A 14,293-nucleotide genomic window follows, 5' to 3' on the forward strand; every position below is an offset into this window, starting at 1 on the left:
AAATCAAAACCACAATGAGATACCATCTCATGCCAGTTATAATGGCAATCATTAAAAAGTCAGGAAACAACAGATGCTGTAGAGAATGTGGAGAAATAGGAACACTTTTACACTGTTGGTGGGGGTGTAAATTAGTTCAACCATTGTGGAAGACAGTGTGGCGATTCCTCAAGGATCTAGAACCAGAAATATCATTTGACCCAGCAACCCCATTACTGGGTATATACCAAAATGATTATAAATAATTCTACTATAAAGATACATTCTACTATAAAGATATAAACATACTACTATGTATGTTTATTTCAGCAATATTCACAATAGCAAAGACTTGGAACCAAACCAAATGCCTATCAGTGACAGACTGAATAAAGAAAATATGGCACATATACACCATGGAATAGCATGCAGCCATAAAAAAGGATGAGTTCATGTCCTTTGCAGGGACATGGATGAAGCTGGAAACCATCATTCTCAGCAAACTAACAAAGGAAAAGAAAACCAAACACCGCATATTCTCACTTATAAATGGGAGCTGAACAACGAGAACACACGGACACAGGAAGGGGAACATCACACACTGGGGCCTGTTCAGGGGTGGGAGTCTAGGGGAGGGATAGCATTAGGAGAAATATCTAATGTAGATGACGTGTTGATGGGTGCAGCAAACCACCATGGCATGTGTATACCTATGTAACACTATGTAACAAACCTGCACGTTCGGCACATGTATTCTAGAACTTAAAGTATATTAAAAAATTCAAAGAAAAAAATTAAGATTGATGATGATTTGGGGGTTGAGACAGCAACCAAACAATTTTTTTCTTCCTGATTTTATCCTAAATGACACTAGAAATTGTATAAAAATAAATTCTTTCAATTAAAAAAATCTGAGATTTAGTGTCAAAACGATGCACACAACAAAATTTAGCAGTTCTTATGGGAAAAAAGAAAAATGCGATGTTCAATAATGTCACACTGAACATGTAATCACATTCTTAGTAAATGATAATTTTATTGAGAGCAGTTTAAGTAGAATGACAGTGCCAAAGTCAGACTGCAATATGATAAGAAATGAATGAATCTAAGAATATTCAGAATCACCTAGAGACTACTCCTTCAAAACTCTCAAGATTCAGATTGAACCAACACTTCTTCAAAAGTACATGCTTCAAAAGCACATGCTGTTCTAAGTAGTAAAGAATTTTTTTTAAAGGATGGGGTAAACCTGGACCTCATTTCATGTGTATTTCTTCCAAGTAGCTACTATGTGTTCTGCATGTTTGCTGTCAGGGTTCACTTAAGATCTAGAAGAGAGAGGAAACTGGTAGCTCAAATATCCAGAAAAAGAAAAACAAACCTCTTAGTGTTTTGTTTGTTTTTGTTTTCATTAAAATGTATTATTTATGCTAACATGTAATGGCTTTACTATTGTTATTTATGTATTTATTTTGAGACAACGTCTGGCTCTATTGCCCAGGCTGGAGAGCAGTGGTGCCATCTCAGCTCACTGCAACCTCTGCCTCCCTGGCTCAAGTCATCCTCCCACCTCAGCCTCCCAAATAGCTGAGCAGCTGGGATTATATGCAGCTAATTTTTTTTGAATTATTTTGTAGAGACAGGGTTTCACCATGCTGCCCAGGCTGATCTCAAACTTGTGACATCAAATGATCCACTCGCCTTAGGTTCTGAAAGTACTGGGATTACAGGTGTGGGCCACTGTATCTGCCCTATTGTTGTTTTTAAATGAATTCATAAACACATATTTTTAAAATTTCTCAGTTTTAAGTTCTCCTATGGTAAATGCCAACATATCTATGTACACAAAAGCTTTGGGGTGCTTAATAATTTTTGAGAATGTGAAGGGATCAACACATTGGTAGCAGTGTCGGTAAGCATAATCATATGATTTATCTCTAGTAAAGCTCAACAGAAATGAAGAAAATAAATTATTGGCTTGATTCAAGATAGAATATTGGTATGATGACTAGAATATTCAGTATCTGATTCATGTTTTAAAAATTTATTGAACCCTGACTGAGGGTCAGACACTGTGATACGTCTAAAAATACAAAAGGAAGGCAGTCTACCTACTAAGTGTTCAAAGTACAGAGAGGGGAAAAAAACAGAACTTAGCTCAACAAATATTTATTTGAGCACCTGGCAAAATCAGGGCACAAAAGTGAATACTGAATGCTAAAATGGTAACTGTTCTCATGGAATTTATGTTTGATAATGCAATCCAATAAACTATTTTTTAAACCAAAGTAAACGATGAATCAACATATTAAATTCTATTCTTAATGAGTACAATTGTTCTTTTCCTTTTTCTTTTCTTTCTTTTTTTTTGAGACAGAGTCTTGCTTCGTCATCCAGGCTGGAGTGCAGTGACGCAATCGTGGCTCACTGCCATTTCCACTTTCCAGGTTCAAGCGATTCTCCCCTCTCAGCCTCTCAAGTAACTGGGACTACAGGCATATGCCACCATACCCAACTAATTTTTGTATTTTTAGTAGAGACGGGGTTTCACCATGTTGGCCAGGCTGATCTCGAACTCCTGACTTCAGGTGATCCATCCACCTTGGCGATCCCAAAGTGCTGGGATTACAGTTGTGAGCCAATACACCTGGCCTAGTACAATTATTCAATAGCCTTCAAAGCAATTAGATAAGCAGAATACTTGCTTTACCTGGGCTTTGAACAATACAAATCTGTTTTCTTTTTTAAAAAATATTTAAACAGTCTTTGATATTCAATCAATGTCCTGCTGTAATTAACATGTCCTATTAAAACTAACAGCTCTTATCTTTTAGAGTAGCTTTCTGGTTGAGTTTCTGCTTCTGTATCCTATAATCTACAAAGATTACCTAAAGCCATGCTCTAAAACTTTCAAGTGTAAATAATTGAAAAAATGTATTTTTTAAATTAGGTGACTGATGCTTATGCTCAAATTTCAGTCTTTATTACATGATTGATGCTTATTCTCAAATTAGGTAGCTCTCACTAATCAAATAAATAGATGGAAGCCCCTTCTCTCTTCTCATCCTAAATCTGAAATTTATAGAACATGGATGTTTCCCTGTTCTGTGTTCACCTGATTAGTCAAGAAAACTTTGGAACTGACATCTTTCTGTTGAGAAAAATGTTGATTCCCAATTGGGGAAGTAGAGGATGAAGAGGAGAGAGATACATTGATGTACATGTACATTCCATGACACAGTAGGATCCTCTCTCACATTATCACATGTCTCATGCCCCACAGATATCTTAAAATAATGCCCTAATTTCTTAGATGGGGAAACATTTTTTTGTCTGAAATATAATAAAATATTAAACAAATGTATGTGAAAATGATAATACTTAAATTGTAGAATACCAATACAAATCAATATGGAAATACTAAGAGCTTTTATACTGTGAGTGTTTTCTCAGAGAGAGTTCTGCTAAATCAGGTGTATGGCCCTCATTAACCTATTTGTTTCATTCTCCTGTCTTTTTGCAGATTTCCTAAATAGAATACGTTATTCATTATAGTGGATTGGATAATTTCGTCCCAAAATATACATCAACTTGGAGCCTCAGAATGTGGCCTTATTTGAAATAAAGATTTTGGAGATGTAATGAAGGTAAGTATCTCAAGATGAAATTATCCTGAATTAGGATGGGCCCTAAATTCACTGATTTGGATGTATTTAGGATGGGCCCAAAATCAAATGACAAATAAATGTCTGTCTTCATAACAGAAAATAAGAAGACACACAGAGATAACTGGGAGAAAGCCATGTGAAGATAGAGACAGAGAACAAAGGTCTGTTGCCACAAGCCAGGGAAGACCAAGAGCCACCAGAATATGGAAGAGACAAGGAAGGATCCTCCCCTAGAGACTTCGAAGGGAGTGTGGCTCTGCTGACACCTTGACTTCAGACTTCTAGCCTCAAAAATATGAGAAAACAAACTACTGTCATTTTAAGCCACCCAATTTGTGGTAGTTTCTTATGGTAGTAATGGTAAACTAATACACTTATTAAGTTGATTCCTTTTGAAAACTGAGGGAACAAAATGTTTTTCTTCTAGCTTTTGCTTTCCTATGTGTAAATATCAAAAACTAATTCATATAACACTGTAAAACATAATTTGGACAGATAGAAGAATTTGTAATATTGAACCCCCTAAACAAGTTCAAATTTTAGCTACTGTAAACATAGAAAAAGTAATATATAATACTAATTGGCTCTTTTTACAGAATTTTCAAATATCTGCAGCCATGTATTTCAATGAAAACATTATTAAATTATTTAGATGAAATCTAGATGTATATAATCCCATTTGTTCATTTACAACTGAATTTTGATTTAATGCCCCTTCTGTGATCTACTGCATCTGCTCTTCCCGTGAACAATAACAACAAATTTCCATAATGTGTTGGAGAATCCAAGTCAAGGAAAATAGTGGTATGATGCATCTTTTATGTTCTTACTTTAAAGATCTTCTACTTTCGAGACATACACCTGTTTGAAAAGCTGATGAAAGCTTTTTCCAGTCCCAGAACTCTACATACAAATTTTTTACACAGAAAAATTTACATGCTCTATCACAGAAATCACAAGCCCCTTGAAATCTATCTACAGCTTCTCTAATAGTTCCCAAACTCCCAGGTTAAAAACATCTATATTTAGGCAACTGTAGAGAGTTGACAGATGTTGCGTGCATTTTGGGGTCATGTATACTATACAGATAAACTGCTATTGTTCTGTCTTTAGACTTTGAAATTATTTACTCAAAACAATATTTCCAAGGATATTAACAATGGTGCTTACTTTGGCAGCACATATACCATAAAGGGAAAATGAATAATATATTCTAAGTGTCACTGAAAAAATTTCTTTACACTATGAAGTTTTAAAATATTATATTCATGGGTGTTAATTTATTATCCCTTTGGAAAACATTTTTCTAAAGGAGATTTTTATAGTGGAAACATGGGAGAATGGGATTCAATACAGAGACATCTGATTCACAACAAACTGTCTTGAAAAGAGGACCTCCAAAAGTTTTAGGTATACCTAGTGGGGGAAAATGTTCCCAATGAACTTGAATAAATACCTCATCTGTCATTAGGGTTGCAATTGATCTGCCAATCTCATGGTACTGTTGACCCTTTCCCAGGGGTCCCAGAAGAATGAACAAAAATCTGTAATTAAGAAGAAAAAAATGTTTTAAGGTAGACAAATATAAAAATAATTTTAGTAATACAGAATCACTCATCTCAAAGGAATTACTGAAAATGGAGATTATGATGTCAAATACTTTCATAGTTTTTCATAGTTCATTATTATTTTGAAAAATTTTACCATGATTGACTCTTATGCTTAAGATCCTCAAGCAATGGGAATGCATGGTTTTCTGTTTTTTTGATTGATTTTTAATCACAGTGTTTCTCCGTTTAGTTATCTGTACAGTATGTGCAGTTGCTATTGGGAATTTTAAGGATTCTACGATCCTTAAAGATGGAAAGTGTGAAAAGTAAAATCTGATTAGACCTTTCTAAATAGGAAGGAAGAAAACTCACTTGTATGCAAAATGGCAAACAGTTCAAAGGGGGCAAAGGTAACACAGTAGCAAAACAGAGAAAATATAGAGTCAAAAAACAGTAGGTGTATGTGCAATTTTCATTATCAAAAATTATTGTCAGGAATCAAAGATCAGCCAGGTAGAAGAAAATGGGGAGTTAATGATCTATTATTTATAATGCTGAGGAATAAAAAGAGTGTGTACTATAATATTCCATCTAAATTAGGTCGAACATTTGGCAAATTCATCATCACAAGTGGTGCTTTTAAAGAAATCAATAGATACTCTAACTTTAGCAGACTGGTGATTGTTCTGTCTCTGAGAAGGTCAATCCTTCTGGGAAATTGTGAAAATTAAAGAATGCCCTATATTCTGCCATATCATTCTATGGTGTTAATTTGTTAAATGGTTTATGCTATTAAGTATGAAGACTAATGGCTTTACAAGGTGTACTAAAATAGTTACTATAATTTTACTCCTCATATAGGTATAATCTTTAGAGACCATACATGTTTTTACATGGGGCAAATATTACACAATTTTAGAGGATGTGACAATATTTTTGTGTGTGTGTCAATGACAACTGAACCCAACCAATTTCTACTACTTAGAAATGTCCAGGGTACATTAAAAACAGGAATGGTTTAATTTGGTGGCAGGTGCTTAGGTGCTTTATCAACTATAATAGCTTTCTAAGAAACTTCCTAGCCTATGTACATCTTGCTATTTTTCAGGTTTCCATTCCATGGGCTATTTTTAAAGTTCTAAAAGATTATTTTCTGACATTTCTACTATGTGCTGCCATTGTATTAACAGGATGCCCTTTTGTCCTCCCCAAAAAAGGATAATTAGAAACCCTGAATGGCTTTCTTTATTCTGTTTGTCCAACTAATCTTCTTCAATTTTTCACCTTCCCTAACTAAATAGTCTTGTCTTTAAATCTCTTCTCATACAGTTGCTCTACAGTGGCCCTAATTTTTTTCTCCATTGTTCTCTACACATATTTTGCTATCTCAGTGTGAAATAAGGTCACTTAAACCGGACAGTTTTCAAATAAGGGTATATAACCCCATCACAGCTTTTTTCTACTCATGGGAATTTTTCTTTTCCTTCTTTTTAAATACAAGAACTATCATTGTCATAAAGAGTCATGATTTGCTCATAGTTCACCAGACACCTTCCTAAGTGGTGGAACACAAAGGCACTGCTTGGCGGACTGAAAAGAAATTTTCAACTGCTATAATAGTAACTCTACAATTAACAAGTTTAACATCTTAGATATGAATCCCAGACTCCCAGAAACCTTGGATAGGTTACAGGTTGTCCATAGAAAATATATAGCCTGAATCACACAGTCAGATGCCACTTTCATGTGCTCCGTTCATCCTTTCCCTTTGTACATAAAAGTTGATGTATATCAGAAATCTCAATAACCCTCAAACAGGATAAATACAGACTTCTTTCTATAATCTGAACAGTAACTAGATTCCTCCCCCAAACCATAGTCAGACATAGGTACTTAAACACTGAATCCCATTCCAGTCAGCTGAGCTCTTACAAAATGAGGCCTCTCCTGGCTGTGTATTCCATAGTTGTAGAATATTTTATCCATAATCAGAGCAGGGAGTTATGTAATCTGCTATATTTTGAGTTAAGGCCAAAGATCCATTGAGGATATATATTCTACAGTTGATACAGTACTTGAACTTTTCATCAAGTAACTTGGCTAAGGCATTCAATGTTTGGAAGAGGAGGCGCACTAACAGCTTTTGAGATAGCTGTAGCATCAAACAAAGGGCACCAGCCATATGGGAACGGGGCCCTAAATAGACATGTTTTGCTGCAGGAAAGGACTAGAGTAGAAGGCTATCTGCATTTTGGAATCGCACGGATGGTAGGAGTATGGAAGAAAACAAGGTTCCTGGGTAAATTGCTTGGAACCTAATGTGCTAAAGTCGATATTCTGTTTTTCCTTTCTTTCTTTTTTTCTTTGTTTACAGTTTTAGTAATGGATAGCCTTATTCTAAAAAATGAGAAACAGCATAATTCAGTTTGTATTATCCCTAAGTTGTTATTTTATTGTTAAATGAGAAACAAGTTCCGATCATCAAATTAAATTTGTACTTTTAACTCTGATTCAACCACACTGCGATAATACTTCTACCAGTGATTCTGCAGACCCTGTGTGTGGGAAGCCCACTATGCCTAGGATTGAAACATATATTTGATGCTATCCTAGTGATGGCACTTACATGTATTTTGAAGGCCTTCTTATTCAAGCGTAAGCAAACCTTAGTAACTTTGCTATTTCTGAATTTGACCACACTCATGCACAGGATCCTTTCTTTCTTTAGCAGACAATTTAATGCAACCTTTGAGAAAAAGCTAACATGTTACCACTTCTTTTACCAAAAATGTAAAAAAAAAAAAAAAAAAAAAAAAAATTCATATGGCTTCAGGGTACCTTGAGATGAGGAATATGCCTAAAATGAAACAGAAGCTTGAGAGAAGGGAGGAAAGAACAGAATAATTTTTAAAGCACTTTTCCCCTCCTCCACAAACAAAAATTAATAGTAGTTTTGTGGATTTCACATTAGTTTCTAGTCAAAACTCTAACAGAAAATTCCTTGAATCCTCATTTTCTTTCCACAAAAAGATGGTTTAAGAAAAATACAAAAGACGCTTTTATACTCTTTACCTGGTTGGGATTGGGACTTCAGCCAGTCCTTGAAGCAATACAGCTGGAGACAACCTGACAAACGCAACTACAGTTCGATCCAAGAACTCCAGTTCTCCCACTAAAATGTTTGATGCTTCAGCACCTGGAGGAATCTTTTTCATAAAGTGCAGATCAACCTGCAAGCATCACCAGGTAAATATGATAAATCAAAACTGGAAAAATCTGGTAAATCATATTCTTGCACAGTGCTTCACATATAGTAATCCATGAATAAATATAGTTTAAATAAATACACACAGTTAAACATCTCATTTGCCGTTTTTCTATAATAACCTTTTTTCTTTACTTGTGGATTATTTTAACTTGTCATCAATAAGATGAGTACTCTAGTTCTTCTACTTACTATTTTTAAACGAAGTTTCTCCAGCCTCAACAATCTTGAAATTTTAGACAGGGAAAAGTATGTGAGTTCAGTTAAATAACTATTCTTTAACTGTAATTTAATTAGCATTTGCCAACAGATTTAATATTTTTATAGTACATTACCTAATTTTTGTACATAATACATTTTAATTAATAGTCAAATATGCTTATGTCAAAAGAAATATAATCATGTTTCTCTTTATAGTATAAATTATGACTTTAACCTTCTTCTGTTTTCTAGTTGTTCTATATTCTTCACATTCTATATTTGGCCTGGTAATTCTTCAATATTGGTTTTTCATCTGAGAATTTAGATATGACACAGTAGAAAAAATCAGAATAAAATATTAACATTTGGAGTTACTGAAGAGCTATAGCTGAATTTCTGACATGAGATGTTTGTGATTGAAATGAATGTACACAAAGCAAAAGTGATCATTAACAAGAAGAAATGCTAAGAATAAAGGGTGAAGTCTAAAAAATGAATGCAAAATATCCTTAACAATAAGTATCAATTTTATGTACAGGGCCTCAGTGAAAGACAAGCAGTGACTTTAATGTAAATTGTACAAGATCTATGTCTTGTTTCTAATTCACTTGAGTTGCTTTTTATGAAGCTCTGTTTTTAGGGGAATAATAATTTATCTGCTCTAGTAATTGATCTTATGCTCTGATATTAATGAAATGAGGGCCAAAGATCAAAGTGAGAATAGCCGAGAGAGAGAGGAATGAGCTCTGGCAAATATGAGTGAGGCTGAGATTATTTTTTAGCCTAGATAGTTCTTCTGCAGGTTTAATGATTTGAGAATATTTTTCTCAAAATTTAAAATGAAAAAATCCATAGTAATACTTTAGTGACTACATTAAATATGTTTCTTTCTGAAATCAAGATCATAGTACAGCTATTTGGAAGTTTTACAACTAATTAATCTTTCCAAAGAATAAGGATACCACAAAATATATAACCTAGTATATGAAGCATGTATTCTTTCACAAGGATTAAATATAAAAATATCCTACAGTACTCCATCAAAAATATTAAATAGAATCATTATTTTATTTTAAAGGAAAGGAAGAATGATTTAACAAAGCAAAACTGTCTATAAAAATGTATAACAAATATTATACATCCAAAGTTTTTAAGCTACAAATGTACTCCCAAATATACATTTGTAAATTCATAATTCATGTACACTGGATTATATAACAAATATTTTTGCTTTTGTGGACCTGATCTTTTAATGTATAGATAGCAAAAGTATTTATTTACTATAATAAGTAAGGTTAAATTTCATGGGATTTGTTGTGGTATTTTTGTAGGTATTTATCTAGCTAGGAGAAATGTACAGATTTAAGATGCTTTAAATTAGTAAAGCTTTACATTTTCATTGTAATGCAAATTTCCCAAGGAGGGAATAGAAGATTTCCCATAGACTGTTAGCTCTGTGAGGAAAACATAATAAATTTCATAATCCTTTCTGTCACTAAAAGAATAAACAGTTTTCTCTCTCAATGGAAAGAACAATGATACAATATAAATATACTGAAACAAAATTCAAAATGAGAAAACATCTTTTTAAAAAATCTAGTAATTCTTTGGGAGGCGGGTAGATCACGAGGTCAGGAGATCGAGACCATCCTGGCTGACACAGTGAAACTCCGTCTTTACTAAAAGATACAAAAAACTAGCTGGGCGAGGTGGCGGCACTTGTAGTCCCAGCTACTCGGGAGGCTGAGGCAGGAGAATGGTGTAAACCCGGGAGGCAGAGCTTGCAGTGAGCTGAGATCCGGCCACTGCACTCCAGCCTGGGCAACAGAGCAAGACTCTGTCTCAAAAAAAAAAAAAAAAATCTGGTAATTGATAATATAAATTATATTGATAATGCCTGAAATTTAAATTCCACCTTGAAAAGTCTATAAACTCATTTATTGCTTGACAAATGCCATTGTCTTAACTACTAAAGTCTGTGCCTCAGGCAGGTGGTGACTATAGAAATAACTGTTTAAAGATGAAATTTAATTAAATCAATAAGTACACAGTATGTAAAATGTTGAATTTTGTAAAAGAAAATATATGGTCATTACATATGATCTTTAAGCTTACAAAATATCTAATATGTAATTGATACCTGTTATTTAGTAAAAACATTAAAATATACAGAATTTAATTTCAGGATAAGCAAATTCATCTTTTGACTTCAAATGGAATAAGTTATAGCTCTATAGCACATATCTGGGGCAGCCATTGTACTATACTCATTACATTATTCTTGGAGTAATCATACATTTTGGGAAGTAATTGATTATGTATTATCTAATTATATTATTCTATATTAGGTATAATTATATATTATATTTATGGGGCAACCCTATATTTTGTGTTTGTGTACTATATACTTCATGAAGAAACTTATTTGACAAACGAACTATCTTTTTTTGTTTGGTTAAGTTTTTGAGACAGCATCTCATTGTGTCATCTAGAGTGGAGTGCAGTGGTGTGATCCCAGCTCACTGCAGCCTTGAACTTCCTGGCTCAAGCCATCCTGATCCTTCCAGTTCAGCCTTCTGAGTAGCTGGGACTACAGGTGTGCCACCATGCCTGGCTGATTTTTTCTAGATTTTGTAGAGATGAGGTCTCACTATGTTGCCTAGCTTGATCTCGAACTCTTGAGCTCAAGTGATCCTCCTGCCTTGGCCTCCCAAAATGCTGGGATTACAGGTGTGAGTCACCATGCCCTTGGCCCCCTAAGCAACTTTTAATATAACAAAATATTATGTTTAAAGAGCTGACTGTGACCTCTTACAAAATTATAAATACACAAAGCAAGTCTAGAGAATCTAGGTTGAACTACATCCCTAAGACAACTGTCAAGTGAACACAAACACTTGGAATGGACAAGAAAGAAATCCTGGAAGTTTCTGGTCCTCTGGATAGGATTTTGAAGAAATCAAGCTATACTCTTCTGGGTCTGTATTTACACTCATGCTTCTGGGCTCTCCAGACCTCACCTTTATGTTAATAACGGAAAGATTTCTTTCTGGGCCTTTGATACTTAAACTGTGGATGAGAAACAGTTACATTTCTAGGGAACAGGGAATGAAATTAGATAGAAGATCAAGGTGAAATTGGAAGTGTCTGGGCAAACTACACACTAAGAATTAAAGGTAAAACAGATGGAAATTTAAGGAGAAAGTTTAAGCCTTCAGCCCATTATAGAAAGTACAAGAAACGTCACAGGGATTCTCTGGGGAGAAATGGTGTCTTGACAGTAGCCAGTGATCTTGAGCAGCTCTCTTAATCACTCTATAATTCAGCTTTCTTGCTGACTAAATGAGGAGATGTCTAAGGTTTCCTACTGTTCTAGGATTAAATAATACAACTCTTTAAAATTATGTGAAGCCATCTCTGGGTCATTTGAAGTAAAAGAAAACACTATCAACCTAAAATAGCTATGTTCTACTGTCAGCTTGAAAAACAAAAACAAATAGTGTTTTGAAACATCTGCTTTTTAAATGTATTATGGGAAGCTAAAACCTGATAATTTCAGTTATTTTCTAAATCATTACTTAAGTAAGTTTGACAGGTCTATACATTGAAGGATTACAAATATGTAGGTTGAATGTAGATGGAATAAATATGATCAAATCATATGAGAGGAATAAAGACCTTGTTTTTCTTAATACCTCAAAATGTTTGGAATCTGCATATTAAGATTCTGAGGTTTTGGAATCTGCATATTAAGACTTAAAATATTAAAATAGAAAACTAACCTGGAAACTAGGTGAATTTTGATAAATTCACTACTAAAACTAAAATCATAAGGCTAAAAAAAATCAACTCATGCACCTGCAAAATCTGGCACTAAAATTTGTTTCCATAGTGATAGATCACAACTGCTCTTTTCAAACTCTACTTTTCTGCCTTCTCAGGCTTTAAAGTAAAAAATCTTACTCAGTCTTTTTTAAATTTCAAAACCAGGCTTACATTACTTTGGATCTTACATTACTGAAGGATTCATTCAACAAATACATACCAAATACTATTCAAGGCACTAAAGACCCAGTGGAGACCAAAACATTAAATTATGATCTGGTGTTTTATTTCTGACACTACTATTTCTACTACTACTAATAGCCACAATAATAAGTGTAACCATCTTTTATTAAACACCTGCTATAAGTCGAGCACTGTCCCAGGATTTCTCTATATATTATCTGATTAAATCTTCACAATGAAATTGTAAATAGTTTTCTTACTTTGCAAACGAGAAGGCTGAACTTTAGAGAACTTCTCCAAGATCAGAGAGTTTATAATGCCAGAGTTGGGATTCAAGATCTCACACTCTTTCTCAAAAGCCACATTCTTTCCAGTGTGCCATGCTATGAACAAGAAACTGAGGCATAAAGGCAGCTGATACTAAGTAGAGGGCTCTAGAAATTTAACTTGCCTATTAAAAGATGAAACAGGCCAGTGATCACAAATGTGGTGAGAAAGAAAAGGATTAAAAGAAAGGAAATCGGTTTTTGACTCTTCCATAGTTTTAACTGTTTGGGGGGACCAGAAGATGAGACTCCTGCCTACAACTGGCAGTCTTCATTTTCTTTCATATGTGATGAAGAATTCTTGAAGGCTGCAAAGACAGGTCACACAACCAAAAGCAAAATGATATGGAGATATACAATCAGTGTATAAAGGTTATATTATTTTTAAAAAGTTAAATCACAATTTATTTGAAAGGAGGAGCTATGTGGTTTATAACGATTGTTTCTGAGGATATTAAATATGCCTTCTTTATGCTGTTAATGTGTTTATACATAAATATGTAGCTTGTTACATTATTGCTTTTAAGATCATTTCAAATTAAGAATATCAGGAATTAAATGTATGGCAGTTTGTGACAACTTTTTCCAACTTGCAGATGAATGAAAATGCAATGCTTTGAAAAGATAGTTCTTAGAGTGGCAGATGGAATACATTTGAACTGGCTTAATGTTTGAATCACATGTCTCCATACAGTGAAATGAGCTTTGAACCACTGTAGAAATAGAGCCCAAGTATGCCCTCACCTCTCTCTCTTGCTGGTGTGGAGGTCCTTTTTCATGCCTTTGTTTCATCCCACATGGACTAGTATGCCCCTTTTGTTGGCCTCCCAGTCCCTGCACGCATAATTAACAGACTTAAGCTGGTACACCATGCTCCCACGGAGACTCCGCCAGGCACCAGAGGGAGAGCATGCACATAACTAGATCTAGATTATTTAGGCATTGTAAGAGGGATTCTGAAACAGGCCCAAGGAGCTGATCACTATTAATCTTTTCAGAACCTTGATTCAGGCTACTTCCTCTACTGCTTTCACACATTCCCACTTCCTCCCACTACTACAATTATTGCCAGTGCTAGGGGCTTTATTAAAATATTACTCTGAGTTACTTCTATTTCAGCCACTCAGATAAAGAGAATTGTTAACCTGCCATATTTTCACCAAGTATCGAAACTCCTCTTTTGCATTGTCTTTATTTATTTATTTATTTATTTATTTTGAGATGGGGTCTCACTCCATCACCCAGGCTGGAGTGCAGTGACATGACCTCAGTTCACTGCAACCTCTGCCTCCTGGG

General features: G+C 34.5%; 1 protein-coding gene across 16 annotated transcripts in view; it reads right to left on the reverse strand.

The window, feature by feature from the left end:
* The window catches only part of SLC4A10 (solute carrier family 4 member 10), a 391,444-nt gene that overhangs the window by 109,233 nt on the left and 267,918 nt on the right, over window positions 1-14,293 (reverse strand). For 10 of the 16 annotated variants that reach the window (XM_030916975.1, XM_030916973.1, XM_030916978.1 and 7 more), the window contains 2 exons: window positions 8,270-8,427; window positions 5,104-5,191 (listed from right to left, as the gene is read on the reverse strand). In XM_030916975.1, coding sequence (XP_030772835.1) covers window positions 5,104-5,191; window positions 8,270-8,427 — 246 coding nt within the window. Of the gene's footprint in view, window positions 1-5,103; window positions 5,192-8,269; window positions 8,428-13,741; window positions 13,832-14,293 lie in introns of all 16 variants that reach the window. The other 6 variants (XM_030916968.1, XM_030916967.1, XM_030916971.1 and 3 more) reach the window with 1 other exon arrangement.

The sequence above is a fragment of the Rhinopithecus roxellana genome, chromosome 14 (assembly GCF_007565055.1).
Source record: "Rhinopithecus roxellana isolate Shanxi Qingling chromosome 14, ASM756505v1, whole genome shotgun sequence".
Lineage (NCBI taxonomy): Eukaryota > Metazoa > Chordata > Mammalia > Primates > Cercopithecidae > Rhinopithecus > Rhinopithecus roxellana.